The 13,145-nt window shown below is 49.3% G+C and overlaps 4 protein-coding genes across 4 annotated transcripts; 3 read left to right on the top strand and 1 right to left on the bottom strand.

Moving 5' to 3' along the window:
* Positions 1–1,358: 1,358 nt before the first annotated feature.
* On the top strand, positions 1,359–1,607 carry LACBIDRAFT_154199 (uncharacterized protein; the record flags this gene model as incomplete). Its single annotated transcript, XM_001881277.1, has 1 exon — positions 1,359–1,607. A coding segment is annotated over one exon (249 nt), but the record flags the coding sequence as incomplete, so codon positions are not given.
* A 963-nt stretch (positions 1,608–2,570) lies between these two features.
* LACBIDRAFT_297708 (uncharacterized protein) lies at positions 2,571–3,689 on the top strand (the record flags this gene model as incomplete). Its single annotated transcript, XM_001881276.1, has 1 exon — positions 2,571–3,689. The coding sequence occupies one exon, from the start codon at positions 2,571–2,573 to the stop codon at positions 3,687–3,689; it is 1,119 nt and encodes a 372-aa protein (XP_001881311.1).
* A 164-nt stretch (positions 3,690–3,853) lies between these two features.
* On the top strand, positions 3,854–5,719 carry LACBIDRAFT_297707 (uncharacterized protein; the record flags this gene model as incomplete). Its single annotated transcript, XM_001881275.1, has 7 exons — positions 3,854–3,966; positions 4,085–4,180; positions 4,228–4,369; positions 4,421–4,662; positions 4,724–5,133; positions 5,193–5,555; positions 5,613–5,719. 7 exons carry the CDS (start codon positions 3,854–3,856, stop codon positions 5,717–5,719), a joined length of 1,473 nt encoding a protein of 490 aa, XP_001881310.1.
* Positions 5,720–6,127: 408 nt separating this feature from the next.
* On the bottom strand, positions 6,128–8,490 carry LACBIDRAFT_297705 (uncharacterized protein; the record flags this gene model as incomplete). The annotated part of the gene is made up of 2 exons (XM_001881094.1): positions 6,128–6,139; positions 6,196–8,490. 2 exons carry the CDS (start codon positions 8,488–8,490, stop codon positions 6,128–6,130), a joined length of 2,307 nt encoding a protein of 768 aa, XP_001881129.1.
* Between the last annotated feature and the right edge of the window lie 4,655 nt (positions 8,491–13,145).

The following is a 13,145-nucleotide window of genomic DNA, read 5'->3' as shown; positions in this document are numbered from 1 at the left end:
CCTCTGCCAGCTACTCGGCCAGTTGCAGATTAATCCCGGGCTTGATCAGCGCTCTATACACAAATTGGACATTTTGATCTCTCACCATGAGCAGGTAAAATCTTTGCCTTCGTCTTCTTTGTTATGAACTCAACGCGCCTTTAGCAAACTCCATTCGAAAATGCTGCTGTCGGCAAGTTGTTTGGCCGTTTCAAGGACCGGTTCTCAAAATTATTCGCCGATGAATTAAGAGAAATCGATCCTACCCAATATCTGGACCAAGAATTTTGTGATCTCTACCAACAAATTGGGGTTGAGGTACCAGAAGCAGGCTCTCGCCAAGAGGAATCTGCGCCAGTCCGAACCGCTGCGCAAGAGGAGGAACCTAGGTTAGAATTTCTTTCAAACTGGCGCTTTTGAGCCTTACATTTTCCACAGTGAAGACGAACCAACTGTTGAAAGTCAGACAAAGTAAGTCCCTTTCTGCTTTGTGAAGGATGCGACCCTCACCTACCTAAGCTCTCCAGTGCCGCCATCCACCAAGTCAGCGCACAATACTACTCAACATAGGTCACCAGATCGTGCTGGGTATGTTGTAGTTTTCGATATTAGGCTGTTGACTAACCCTACGGTGTTAACCGATCCAGAGAACATTCAGAGCCTGATTTTTCGGACACTGCAGCGGAAATAGCGTCTCCTCCCCCACTCACACCAAAGAAAAGGAGAGGAGCCAAGTGAGTACGTTTGATAAGACCATGGTGATGGATCACGGGAATATTGCATTAGAAGAGTACACACTCCGGGTTCAGGGAAATTGAATTCTCCACTCAATCGAAAACGAACTCGAGTTAAGAGTCCTAGGTTCGCTCACCAGTCCTTCTTCCCTATGTAAAAAGCACTAAAGGTAGTCAGAACGACGAGAAAAAAACCGACGGTGGCTGAGAGCGATGCTGAGTCCGGAGGAACGCCTACACCAACGAAGTCGGTGCGTCCACTACGTTCGCGCAAGCCAACCCAGTCTATGCCTTCTGCAGACGAGTCATCGGACCCGGAGGGAAATACCGATGAGGACGAGGATGAGGATGAGGGCGGACCCTCCCTTTTGCACCGCGTACGCAAACCTCCTTTGGTCGCCGAAATTCCTTCATCGGACGATTTAGCTGGGTATTCGGACTAGCCTTCCAACCACTTTCTTGACAATTCTATCTTTATTATCTTTACTACCTACGTCTCTGTATCCACGTTGTTCCTCACATATTCGTATCATATATATGTATTTCTTGAGTATACGTTTCGTCAATCTGCAGTGGACGGGCGAATGTGACATGTGACCGGTGTTGACACCTGCTCTGATGTATTCTTCGCAAACTCCACATCGCACACCGTTACGGCGGGTATCGCAGGGCTCTCTCTTTGCTCTCTCTCGCTCTGGTGCTTACCCAGATGCTCCTCATGGCCTTGGATTTCTCGAACCAGCAATGTCCGAATTTGTCGACGAGACAGAGGCTCTGCAAACCAACATGGAAGGCATGAAGAACCTTAGCGATGCCCTTGGGACTTTTAATGAATCCTTTGCGAGTTGGCTATACGTCATGAATATGAACGCTCTGACGACTGATTGGCCCCAGGTGTGCTGCTCCTTTGAATCACGTCTTGATCGAGGAGCTCAGCCAGGGTCATGCATGTTGGTGGCATAGGCCCCAACGGACGCGTCGTATCTCTTAGCGAAGAGGCGCGCAGGTATGGGTGTAACTTGTCGAATCTCTCACAACTCATTTCAGCTTTATTTCAGAGGAAGAAGCTCTGGCCGCCATGGAAGCTCTCAAGGCTAAAACGGAGGCGATAAATCGCGAACGAGAGGCGCAGGTGTCAGCTGATAAGACAGCATTATCAGAAACCACCGAAGCCGATTTGACATATGCAGGCAATACAACCACTGCAACGGCTCTTTCATCAGGATCGGGTAACAAGTCAGGTGGAGCACCGAAGAAAAAAGGCGCCAAACCCAAGCTAACCGCCAAAGAGAAGAAGGAAAGAAGTGTGCGTGTTGGATCATTTCATTGCAAAAATATTTGCTTATTTTCGTTCAGATTGAGATAGAGAGGATTATATCCTGCCTGCCACTCGAATTTCGTGGTAGTGATCCAGTACGTTCTTTCGCTTACTCTTCCAAGACTCATCTTCATATGTCGACAGAATTTACGCCGCAACATGGAAGGTGTCATTGAAGGCTTAATGAACGCGCCTGGCAATACCGTGAAATGTCGGTTCTCTTCTACTACATTCATTCACAATAGATAGCTCAATCGTTTCATCTGTCAGTGACTGACCTGATCAAACCCCCAGACCTCAGTCAAGCCAGAGTCAACAAATGTCTAATTGCGCTTGTCAACAGAAAGGCTGTTCAGAAGGAGAACAACACGGTGCATTTCAATTTTTTTTTGCAACTCTACACAATCTAAGACGGTTGTTACAGGGCACGGTACTATACCACTGGCAAGGTATTCCGTAAATATATAGTCTCTGTAATCAGTTTCATCGTGTCTCACTTGAGGACTTATAACTACTTTTCGATTGTGTACTACATCCCCATGTCCGTAACCGTAACCTACGTCAAAGTCAATTGCCATTGTGGCAACGGCGCATTGCGCGTCGCCTTTCGTACCGATTCTCTGCCAATCTCCTGCACTCTCTGTCACTGCAACAAGTGTAGACATGTGACCGGGAAAATGGCCTTTTACGTCGTCCCAATCGTCGGCAAACCGTTGGACAGTGTCGCCGACCACGCGGCCAATCTTCAGCGTTTCACATCATATAAGCCAACGCCCACAGAAACCCGCTACTTCTGCCCTCTCTGTTCCGCACACCTGCTTGTTCGTTATACCAGTGGCCCACAACGTTGGGCTGTCTCTGGCGGTGCGCTTGACAGGGTAGATGGTATCATAAAAATCGACTCCCATACCTTTGTCGCTGACACTCTGGATGGTGGTCTGGCCAACATAATAAAGGAAATTGATGGAGTCAAGCTTCCCAGGTACTCCAAAGGTGTTGGTAGTGAGCTTGTACCAATGGGGTGGCGCTCCGAAAAGCTGTCCTCACCACAGGGCGAACTAACGGCATACTGTCACTGCGGAACAATAGGATTCAAGTTCAGTCGCCCGAGTGAGCTCTCCTATATTCCCCACGCGCCCTACCCCGACTTTATTTATCCAATGGACGTAACCCATTTGGCAAAGCTTCGGAATCCAACAGACGACAAGTGGTGGCTGCGAGAGTCAACCGTTCCGGGAGAGCCAGCCAAGTACTTGGGTGCTCACTGCGTATGTCACTATTGCAGGTTGGCTGGGGGATGCGACATCCAGAGCATCGCATTTGTCTCGCGAGCAAATATGCATGAAATTGGGACAAATGAAGTGGTCGACTACTTTCATGAAGAGAATCGGCAACCTGGACTCAAACAGTATCAATCCAGCCCCGGGCGGTATCGAGAGTATTGTGGAACGTGTGGTGCGTTTGTTGTTTGGTGGCATGCAGGTCGCCCAGACGTCGTGGACATATCAACTGGGTTGTTAGACCAAAAGGAGGATGGGGTACGCGCCGAGCACTGGATAGAATGGTTCAAAAATAGGGTTGCATTTCAAGAAAAAGCCGTCAATGTTTCCATTGCAAAAGGGCTCGTTGACGGTCTGAAGCAAGAGGTAGTAAAGTAGGATAAAGTATTACTTGTACCAATATGACCACACAACAATATTTTTCTCCTCTTTGTTTTCATACCGCCACTACCGCACTTTTAACTGCCCCAGTTCAGGAAATACTACCTGCTGTCGGCCCACTCTAGTGACGGCCTTAGGGCCTAGGATCGCACACACGGCTGATGGCCACCAAGGAGGACCAAGAGACACTTCGCCTTCTTGTCCAGCACGTCTCCAGGGCCTTCTACGAGGCAAAGTTCACGATCATTTTGGACCAGCTTGCACGCCATCCGGTGTAAGTATTTACACTGTGCTAGCAGCACACTTTTCGCATACTTCAATTTGTGTTACCTTGCCTGTTTGCCTAATTTTCGTTGACGTCTGACGCCTGACGATTGGTTGCTGTTGCGTAGCCTCAAAGACGATGATTTGGCAGGGAGAATGGGGCTCCAGCCAAAGGAGCTGAACAAGATCATCGCCGTATTGCACAATGACTGTTTGGTCAAAATGTAAGCTCTTCCTTTGTTCTCATGCTCACCTTCTTATCCTTGTCCAGATATCGGCAAAACGAGCTGAAGGAAGGTGCTCAGCGGTCAGTTGGGAAGCAATATTACTATATCGACTACGAACATTTTTGCAATGTTGTCAAGTGGCGAATTGCGACGATGCGACACAAAATTGATTCCTCGCTGCGCAATGTATCTTGATCGTTTCTTACTAAGTCGACGTTGACTCACAAACTACTGCAGGAACTTGATAACAAAGGTTACATTTGTACCCAATGCAAACAGTCCTACGCGCCCCTCGAAGTCGACAAGCTCATGGACTTCAATCTCGGCATCTTGATATGTGAGATCTGTCATGCAGAGGTGGTTGATAACGAGAATGCGGAGAGCGTACAAGGGAGCAAAGACAGGATGCAGCGGTTTAATCACCAAATGAGGTTTATCCGTGAGGGCCTGCAGAAAAGCGAGGCAATGGTCTTACCTGCGTGCGTCAAAGAATTTATCTTCGGGTTTTTTTTCCTATCTCTCATAATCACTGGCTACCAGATTTGACGTCGCAGCGTGGGTGAAGAACAACCCGAGCGACGCCGACAAACAAAAAGCAGCTCAGACGGGTTCAGACCTCAAGGTTGCCGGGTCAGATTCAAAGCAACAGGAAGATGCTGGGATTAGGGTTATGATGGCTATGGATAAAGATGAGATCACACGAAAGCATGAAAGGGATGCCGAAGCAGATTTGAAGAGGCAGCAGAATGCACTCCCAGCATGGCATTTGAGGAGTACGATTACCGGGGATCTGACGGCGCTTGGTGTGCAGGAGAATGCTCGAACGGAGGACAAGTTATCAAACGACGACATGCTGAGGGGTTTGGGCGTTGCTGGACGGCAGGTGCCACAGCAGCAAGTTGTTAACCTCGTGGAGGACGTCAAGCCAGTTATTAATCCAGAGTCGGATTGTACGTTACTGGCTCATCTCCAAGCTGACTCAACTCTTTATGATGTGTCCGCTTTTCAGTATATGACCAATATTACGCGTCGTTGGCGGCATCAGCGGCCCCATCCGCACAAGCGACCCCCACTGGTCTCAGTGCCCCTGGTAGTTCCGATTTTGGTGATTTCCCCAACGACGAAGAGGAAGATCGGAAACCGAATCTTGAGTACCTAGACTCACTCAACGACTATCGGAAACGGTCCCGTTCAAGAGAAGATGTGGGCTCGGTAAAAGTCAAGGTAGCAAAAATGGATGCGCTGCCGGTATATGACTATGGGATGGTCAATGGGTATACGCCGGATGGTGGGATTGAGATAGAGCAAGATGCGATCATGGTTGAGGAGATTCCACCGCCTTTTGAGGGCGAGGAAGACCCTATGGTTAATGGTTTGCCTTTCTGTTCTCTCCTATCTGCTATTCCTTTCGCTCACCATTATCTTCCAGTGAACGGTCTCCCGAAGCCATATTCGCAGGTCACGGAAGAAGACCATGATCTGATGACGCCAGATGAGTACACGGCGTTCTTTGAGATTTTACAGGCGCGTTCTTGAATATCCTTCGCCTGAATGTGGGGCGAAAGTGTTATCACGTGGTCATATGTGTAGATAGCGAGCTACATCGGCATAAGTCTACAGGATTATTTTAGAAATCTCCTTACTCCCGTGTGAATATAATTGGTAGCTTCAATACTAGACCGGAAGTTTGTAGCGGTTCCGACTAGCGCCCAATCTATGTGAAGAAGCAGATATGATCTGTGCGATGCAGCCACGTTAGTGCCGCTGGAGATAGATGGTATGCCGTTTGTGATCTCAGGATCATCCATATGCGATTTTGAGGCATACAAGGCATAAGTACCAGCACCTCACTCCGGTCCGAATGGCACTCCTTCTATCTGGGAGGGAGGGGGGAGTCAGACCCCTTTAGGGTCAAAATGGACACATTTCAGTTGTCTCCCAAGGTTATGGTGAAGTCTGAGAAGGGGGACCTGCTGTTAGGTTCAGCTCGCAGTGATGTATCAAAAACGTACCCTAGCAACTTCTTCCTTTAACGGCTCCAGGTCGGCGTAAACCATGTCAAGATACTCATTCTGACCAAGAACGTGCTCATGAACTAAGCGCAATCTTCGGTCAACCTCTAGAGCACCTTCTAGATTCCGAGCGATGATGAATCCGCGCATGAGGGAAATGTACATGATCAAATCAGGGGGAGGAAATATGTTGTCCTGTTCTTCCGTCGTCGCACTGCCCGCCGTCCCGTCATTGGTCTGTTTCCCAGACTGATTCTCCATTTGATCCAAAACGAAAAAAGCACGCTCTGGGTCGCCCAAGCGTGCATAAGTTCCTGCAAGCTCCGTAAAATGATATACGTTGGGCCGAAGGCCAAGACTCAGCATATTACTGATGATCTCAGCGCCTCTGCTGGCGCCTGATGCAAACATCAGTCGCTTTATGAATGGAGTGAACGCTCCGGACGATGTCGTGACCTTGACAGACGTAACCAATGGCAAACCATCAGGCTCAGCGGAGTGGTCACCAGCTGCCACTTGAAGAAGTCTGTGGTAGAGGCGCTCAACTGTAGCATCATCCGGCGCGATGTCGACAAGGGAATGCCAGATGAGATTGCAATGTTGGGCGGAAGGCCAGAGTTTTCCTCGAGGGAGGACAATACGATTTCCGTATTCGCATACCCGATGAGGAGGCGCCTCTTCTTCCTCAGTTGATACATGATCTGGGTCACTGAATTCAGCTTGTTGATGCTTCACCCGGTTGTAACATGTGAGGATATCGTCTCTTGGGACACCAGAGAGATAAAAATGGTCCACGAAGGTCTGAATAACAAGGCTGTGTTGCTTGAGTTTCCGGTAGTATAGCATTTCGGCCAATAGGAATGCAGAAGTGCTGGCGTAACTGGAACGAACGGATCTTCGTAGGAGCAACGCCAAGGCGCGGGACCTGCCTGTAAACCGATATTCTGCGAAGAAATTGACAATAGTGTATGGGTGGGGGATGCCAGTCTTAGAGGATAGACCATTCTTGAGATACCTCAAAGTCTCTGCGAGGTTGTCGCTGACATGTATGGGAGTTGGGAATGTTATGTCCGGCATCATTCCAGCATTTTCCAATGGATCGGCGAGTAAATCGCCACTGCTTACTTCTCTTATAGTCTGAAAGTCCCCAGAGGTGTGGTGTGGAGCAGGAATGGATGTAGACTCTTGATTACGGAGAGTCATGACAAGGGGTATATGTTGCTTAACCTTGAATTCCCTTGTTGTTCGAAGACCACGGAGAAGGACATCATATGTATATCTGGTAAGGCGGAAGGTACTATTGCGAGAATCTGGCAGCAATGCAACGGCCTCTTCCAGTCGCCTTGAAAATGCCAGGGTGCGCACAGCAATTCCGCGGACATTGGTGAATGTCTTCTTCACCATATATGGGGCGTCTTGTGGCCGGTGACCGTTCCAGTACGATCGATGTGCCTGCATCAAGTCATCCAAAAATTGGTGGCTCATCTCCGGAGATGCATATCGTATGATAAGGGGCACGGCGTGTATGCTAATCACGTCTGCGTATCCCTTGGAAGCAAGTATCAACGCCATGCTGGTGACGAGAGAAAGATTGGTAACGGGTGTTTGTAGAATAACACGACGCGCTTCCTCAAATTTACGAGGGGAAAAAGCGAGATGGGCAGGGGGTATAAGTGAAAACCAATCAGCAAAACGACTGACGGATGCTTCAGGAAGGCGTAGGGACGCCAAAGCTGCTTGCTCGTAAACGCGAGAAGGGGGGATAATGACACCAAGATCACGGAGTTCCCCAAACAAGGAGTATGCCTCTTCGTACCTGTGGTCGGTTACAAGCTGAGCAAGTGCGTGCGTGGAAGAGTATGCAGCCTGCTCCGCAGGTGCGTAAGTGATGTAGTCGGAATCGCGTTCTTCGAAAACTGACGGATCGTCAGCCACAGGTTCTGGTAAGACCCTCGGCAGGGTCGTTTTAACCAGCTCAAGGATGGAGAGTGGGAGAGGTTTGGATTCGACCATCACTGCGGTATAATCTTCCGATGCCTCTTCAAAGACAGAAGCCTGGCTTTCCGCGCCGACATGAAGTTTGCTTGGTGTGCTGCACTCGTTGGTAGAAGAGCAGGGATCTGAAAAGGAGAGAATAGCGTCTGCATGTCCAACATAGCGTTTTCCCAAGAGTTCAATGTGTCCAACTGTGTGTCGTCGCCTGGCGCTAGCGCGCAAAGTTACCTTTCGTACGAGATGGGGAAAGCCAACACAGACCCATGGCGAGTTCACCAGTGGCCGTGAGGCAGCAAGCATACGGAGCGTCGACGACGAGCTCGAATCGACCTGAAGGAAATATTTTGTCACAGTGGTCACAACTCTTAGCTTCAACCTCTACCAAGTGTGCCAAACCTATCCACTTGCTGCTCGCTGGTCGAGCTCTCCGCCTATACCCCAACATTACTATACTATATACACTACTGATATGACTCTGGTAACCGACAGCCCTCCTCGTGCTCCTCCTGTCAAGTACACTGCACCTCTTGGGACTCGCTGGGACAAGGAGAAAGCCGCAGCTGGCGGGGCTAGTGCCTTTGACTTGCCAACAGACCCAAAGAATATCGGTCCTTGGATCTTGGGCGAATGCGTTGGCAAAGGCGCTTCTGGGCGGGTTAAAATCGCTAAGCACAAAAGGACTGGACAACTCGCCGCCGTCAAGATCTTGCCTGTAGCTCCTCTGGTTAACTCTCGCGCTTCTCTCGCAACTCAAAAGGCAAAATCGGAAAAGTTACGGCTAGGTATCGACAGAGAAATTACAATGATGAAGCTTATGAACCATCCAAACATCATGCGCATTTACGATGTCTTTGAAGGCGACAAGGAGCTGTTTCTCGTTCTCGAATATGTGGAAGGCGGGGAACTTTTCGATTTTCTGGTCAATCGAGGTCGATTACCTCCGAACGAAGCACTCGAATATTTTCGACAAATTGTCTACGGTCTCAATTATGCCCACACTTTCTCCATCATTCACCGTGACTTGAAGCCTGAAAACATCTTGATCGCTTCGCTCACTCCGCCCTTGATCAAGATAGCGGACTGGGGTATGGCGGCTTTTGCCCCTCCGTCTCTTCAACTAGAAACTAGCTGCGGATCACCGCACTACGCCAGCCCTGAAATTGTCAATGGCGAAAAATATCAAGGAAATGCGACGGATATCTGGAGTTGCGGCGTCATTTTGTTCGCTCTATTGACTGGCAGGCTTCCTTTCGATGACAAGAACGTCCGGACTTTACTTTCCAAGGTCAAGAGTGGGAAATTCGACATGCCGACTTGGATCGATCCTTTGGCCAAGGACTTGCTCGAAAGGATGCTTGTGGTAGATGTCAAGAAGCGAATCACGGTATTTACGCATTTATTTATTGGCCTGGGTCACTACTAATGTATCTGCAGATCCCGGAAATCTTGTCGCATCCTTGGCTCCTCACACAGTCAGCTTCCTCCGTGTCTGGCCCGAGCACAAGCAATTTCCTTGTTCCTCTTATGCCTCCCTCTCCTAGTACTCTCGCGCGTCCAATTGCCTCGCCACACCTTATTGACCCAGAACTATTGTTGTCTTTACGAATCATATGGGGCCGCCATACCGATTCTCAAGGTTCATCCATCATACGTGATCTCTGCGCACCAGCTGGCCATGGCGTCCATGCAAAGGCTTTTTACTTTCTGCTCAACATGTACCGAGAAGAGACATCTCGGAACAGAATGGCAGAGGCCAACAATGAGGGTGGGCAGAAACAGTTAGATTCTGCTCTCGGGACTGTCAAGTTCAATCTCGGGCGGAAAACAGATCAAACTAGACTGGCTGATAGATTTAATGGTGGCCGTAACAGCGTCAACGCAGCTATCTCCCCAGCTCCTCCGTCACCTCGTCACCCTGGACTATTCGGGCCAATCCCTCCAGTAATGCATCGCGGTAAGACTGTCGTAGAGGGTGGTACGTCTCCAAGAATCAAGCTTGGCTCGCCAATTGGACCTCGCCCGCCGCCGCTTAGCATTCATGACGCTGACCGAGCCCAGCCCGATGTCCGGAGGACCCAGGCTCGAAAGAGAGAGACAGCCCCATTAGCTCGCCCTAAGGTATCAATGGGCCCTCGGCCTGCACCCGCAGGCCGAGGGAATACATACTCAAGTTTCGCTGAACGCCAAACTATTGAAGCTCTGCCAACCGGAACTCCTGTAAGTCTTCAGTCTGGAGCACCAATACACCGCCAAAAAATGAAGGCTTCATCATCAGCCGACCTTCCGGCGTTGCCTAGGGACGTTGATACGGATCAGGTGCTGTCTTCGTCTACTCAAGGCCGTTCTCCGAGCTCCAGGGAAGCAATGGCGGGTTCTATGGTTTCAACGACCCAAACACCAGCGTCATCGAGGCCCATTCCTAACGTAACAATGGGTCTGAATTTACCTCTCCTGACGGCACCCCAAACCGACGATCCACAACTCCAAAAAACGATGGACGAAATTACTAAGAGAGTTAACATCATTGTTCAGGCTGCTGCCCGATCTACGACCTTGACCAACGCAGGCGTTTCCAACCTCTCGACCAATGCTGACGAAGTTCAAATGTCAACTAGGAACGCCAATCCTCTCCCACTGTCTCAAAGGATCACCGAGCCGCGAGAAGTGGTTGACACTCACGTCGAGGCACAAGGCACCAATCCGCGCTCAGACAAGGAAAACCGAAATTCCGGAGAAGAGGGCTGGAGTTATGTTGACGTCTCGAACGAACAGTCAGGTCTGGGTCTTGGAGTCGGGGTATCGAGAGAGATGGGGAAAGAGCTTGTTAATATTGGAAATATTGGACCGGTTACATCGCCCGCGAAAAACAAGAAGGGAAAGGAAAAGAAGACCAGGCGTGAGTCGGATTTTATTTTAGAAAATACACTTTTGAGATACTGATTGTATTTTTTGCGCACAGCGCCCCCCATCGAATTACCTTCACTTCATCCGAAGAGGTCGACCATCTCAATGCTTGGCTCTCCTATCGCCCTTGCTTCAGCGGTTCATCCGACTGCGACTAATTCAAACAGGCTCCTCGCTTCCCCTGTCGTGGGGGAATTCAAGGGATGGTTTTCGAACCTTTTCAACTGGAAACTCCATCAGTCGACTGGGCAAGGAGGTGTTGTTTACTCTGTTTACGATCCAAACAGGACTAGGGAAGATGTCGTGAAGCTTCTCGAAACGCTTGGATTTCACATTATGAAATATCCTATGGAATACCCCTCTGATATTGACTTGTTAAACTGTTGTTTAGACCGCCAAATCACGGACCCTGCCAGTAATACAACCCTCAAGCCCCTGCGACTTCGGGTAGAAATCAGCACGGGGTGTGGTTTCAGTTCACAGCCCTCCTCTGCACCTACCGGAGACGAGAACCCTTACTTTAAACCATCTGTTCCACCGACTCACCCAATTTATCTCACCACGCCCACTTCGGCCACGATACCACGACTCAAATCAGCTATGATTGGAGGGAAAGGTTCTGCGGCTTACCCCGCTCCGTTGCCCAGCCCCATTGGATTTCCAAAGTGGGAATTGCCGCGTGGCTGTGCATGTGCGATTGCGTTGGTGCACGAGAAGGGGTCAATGTCGACCTTTAGAGCAGTCTGGCGCAAGGTGAAGGACATGTATGGGGATTCGCCAGCGCCGTACCCCTGCTTCAGTCCCGCGATGGCGACGACACCATTTGTTGAGCACCAACAACGATTCGCAGTTTGATATATAGAGTCAGGCCCCTTCTTCGTCTCTCTGTGCATTATTATTGTAACATACACTTATTCCAAAAAATTACTACCCCTCACTTGCCCCTCACCATGGCGATGATAAGGGCAGTGACACCTCAGCCGCGCGAGCACGGAGTAAACAATACCGTCGGCGGCAGCGTCATTAAATTATTATACGCTTGCACAACATTGCCAAAAATATGGGACTATGCTGCACTAGCTATGGGCGCACAATACTTGTGAAACGCCAGGGAGCCAGTTCACGGTAAATTTAGTCTAAGTTTAGTCTAAGTTTGGTCTAGGCCTTAGTTTGACAATTCATCCCTGCTTTCTTTGCTTATCTTCAGTCCCTTGTCGGACTAATCGGAACCATGTGCTTCTTTAAACTTGTAGACGGTATTTTTATTTTCCCAACTTGATTTATGTACGACGCCCAGAACCCCAGCAATGATGCACTCGTGCGCCATTCGAGCGAGTCCCATCTTATTCAACACAGAGTCGGATTGCGGTTAATCAAGAGGAGAAACTAGCCGAGTATTACTAACGCTAAAAGCGGTTGCATATATATACATGCGCTGCTTCGCGGTCGAGCGCGGAAAATTGAACGGAGCATCGCGTTGAATCTATCAACCGTTACGTCGAGCGTCCGACGACTTTTTTTTGATATATAACAGTAGCATCGGAAAGACGTTATTTTATTGCCTAAAAAGAAAGAGCAGGTATGTCAGCTGCCAGGATGACACCGCCAAGCGGCACACACGAGTCATGAAGAGTATAGCTGCTTGTAGCCTATGACTAGGATGAGAATGCCTGGGTCATGCGACATAGCCCTTGAGCAATACATGTCCACAACTTTTAGGGAATAAAATGAGTTGATCAATTGAACGACTACGAAAAAATAACCGCAAGGTGCCAAGGTCTGGGCGTGAGGAAGCTTTGAGCGCAAGGACCCTAAAAAAAACAAGCTCACGTCTCTTCGATGCCAAAAAATACACCAGCGTTGTCAGCTCAAGAAATGGGAACCGGGGCGAGAGTACCACCCTCCAAATTTTCATGAAACTCGAGGATCAGAATGCCGCGATTCGTAAGAATTTTGAAACGATCAGTGATAGGTGTGCGCAGGTGAGGTTATTGCAGCGGCCTTGTGGGGGACGGTGGGAATTCGGGTTCCGAAGCCAGAAAGAGGAATAA

This window comes from Laccaria bicolor, genomic scaffold (genome assembly GCF_000143565.1).
Source record: "Laccaria bicolor S238N-H82 LACBIscaffold_12 genomic scaffold, whole genome shotgun sequence".
Taxonomy (NCBI): Eukaryota; Fungi; Basidiomycota; class Agaricomycetes; order Agaricales; family Hydnangiaceae; genus Laccaria; species Laccaria bicolor.
Note: the sequence above shows the minus strand (reverse complement) of the source record. Positions and strands in the feature narration are given on the sequence as shown.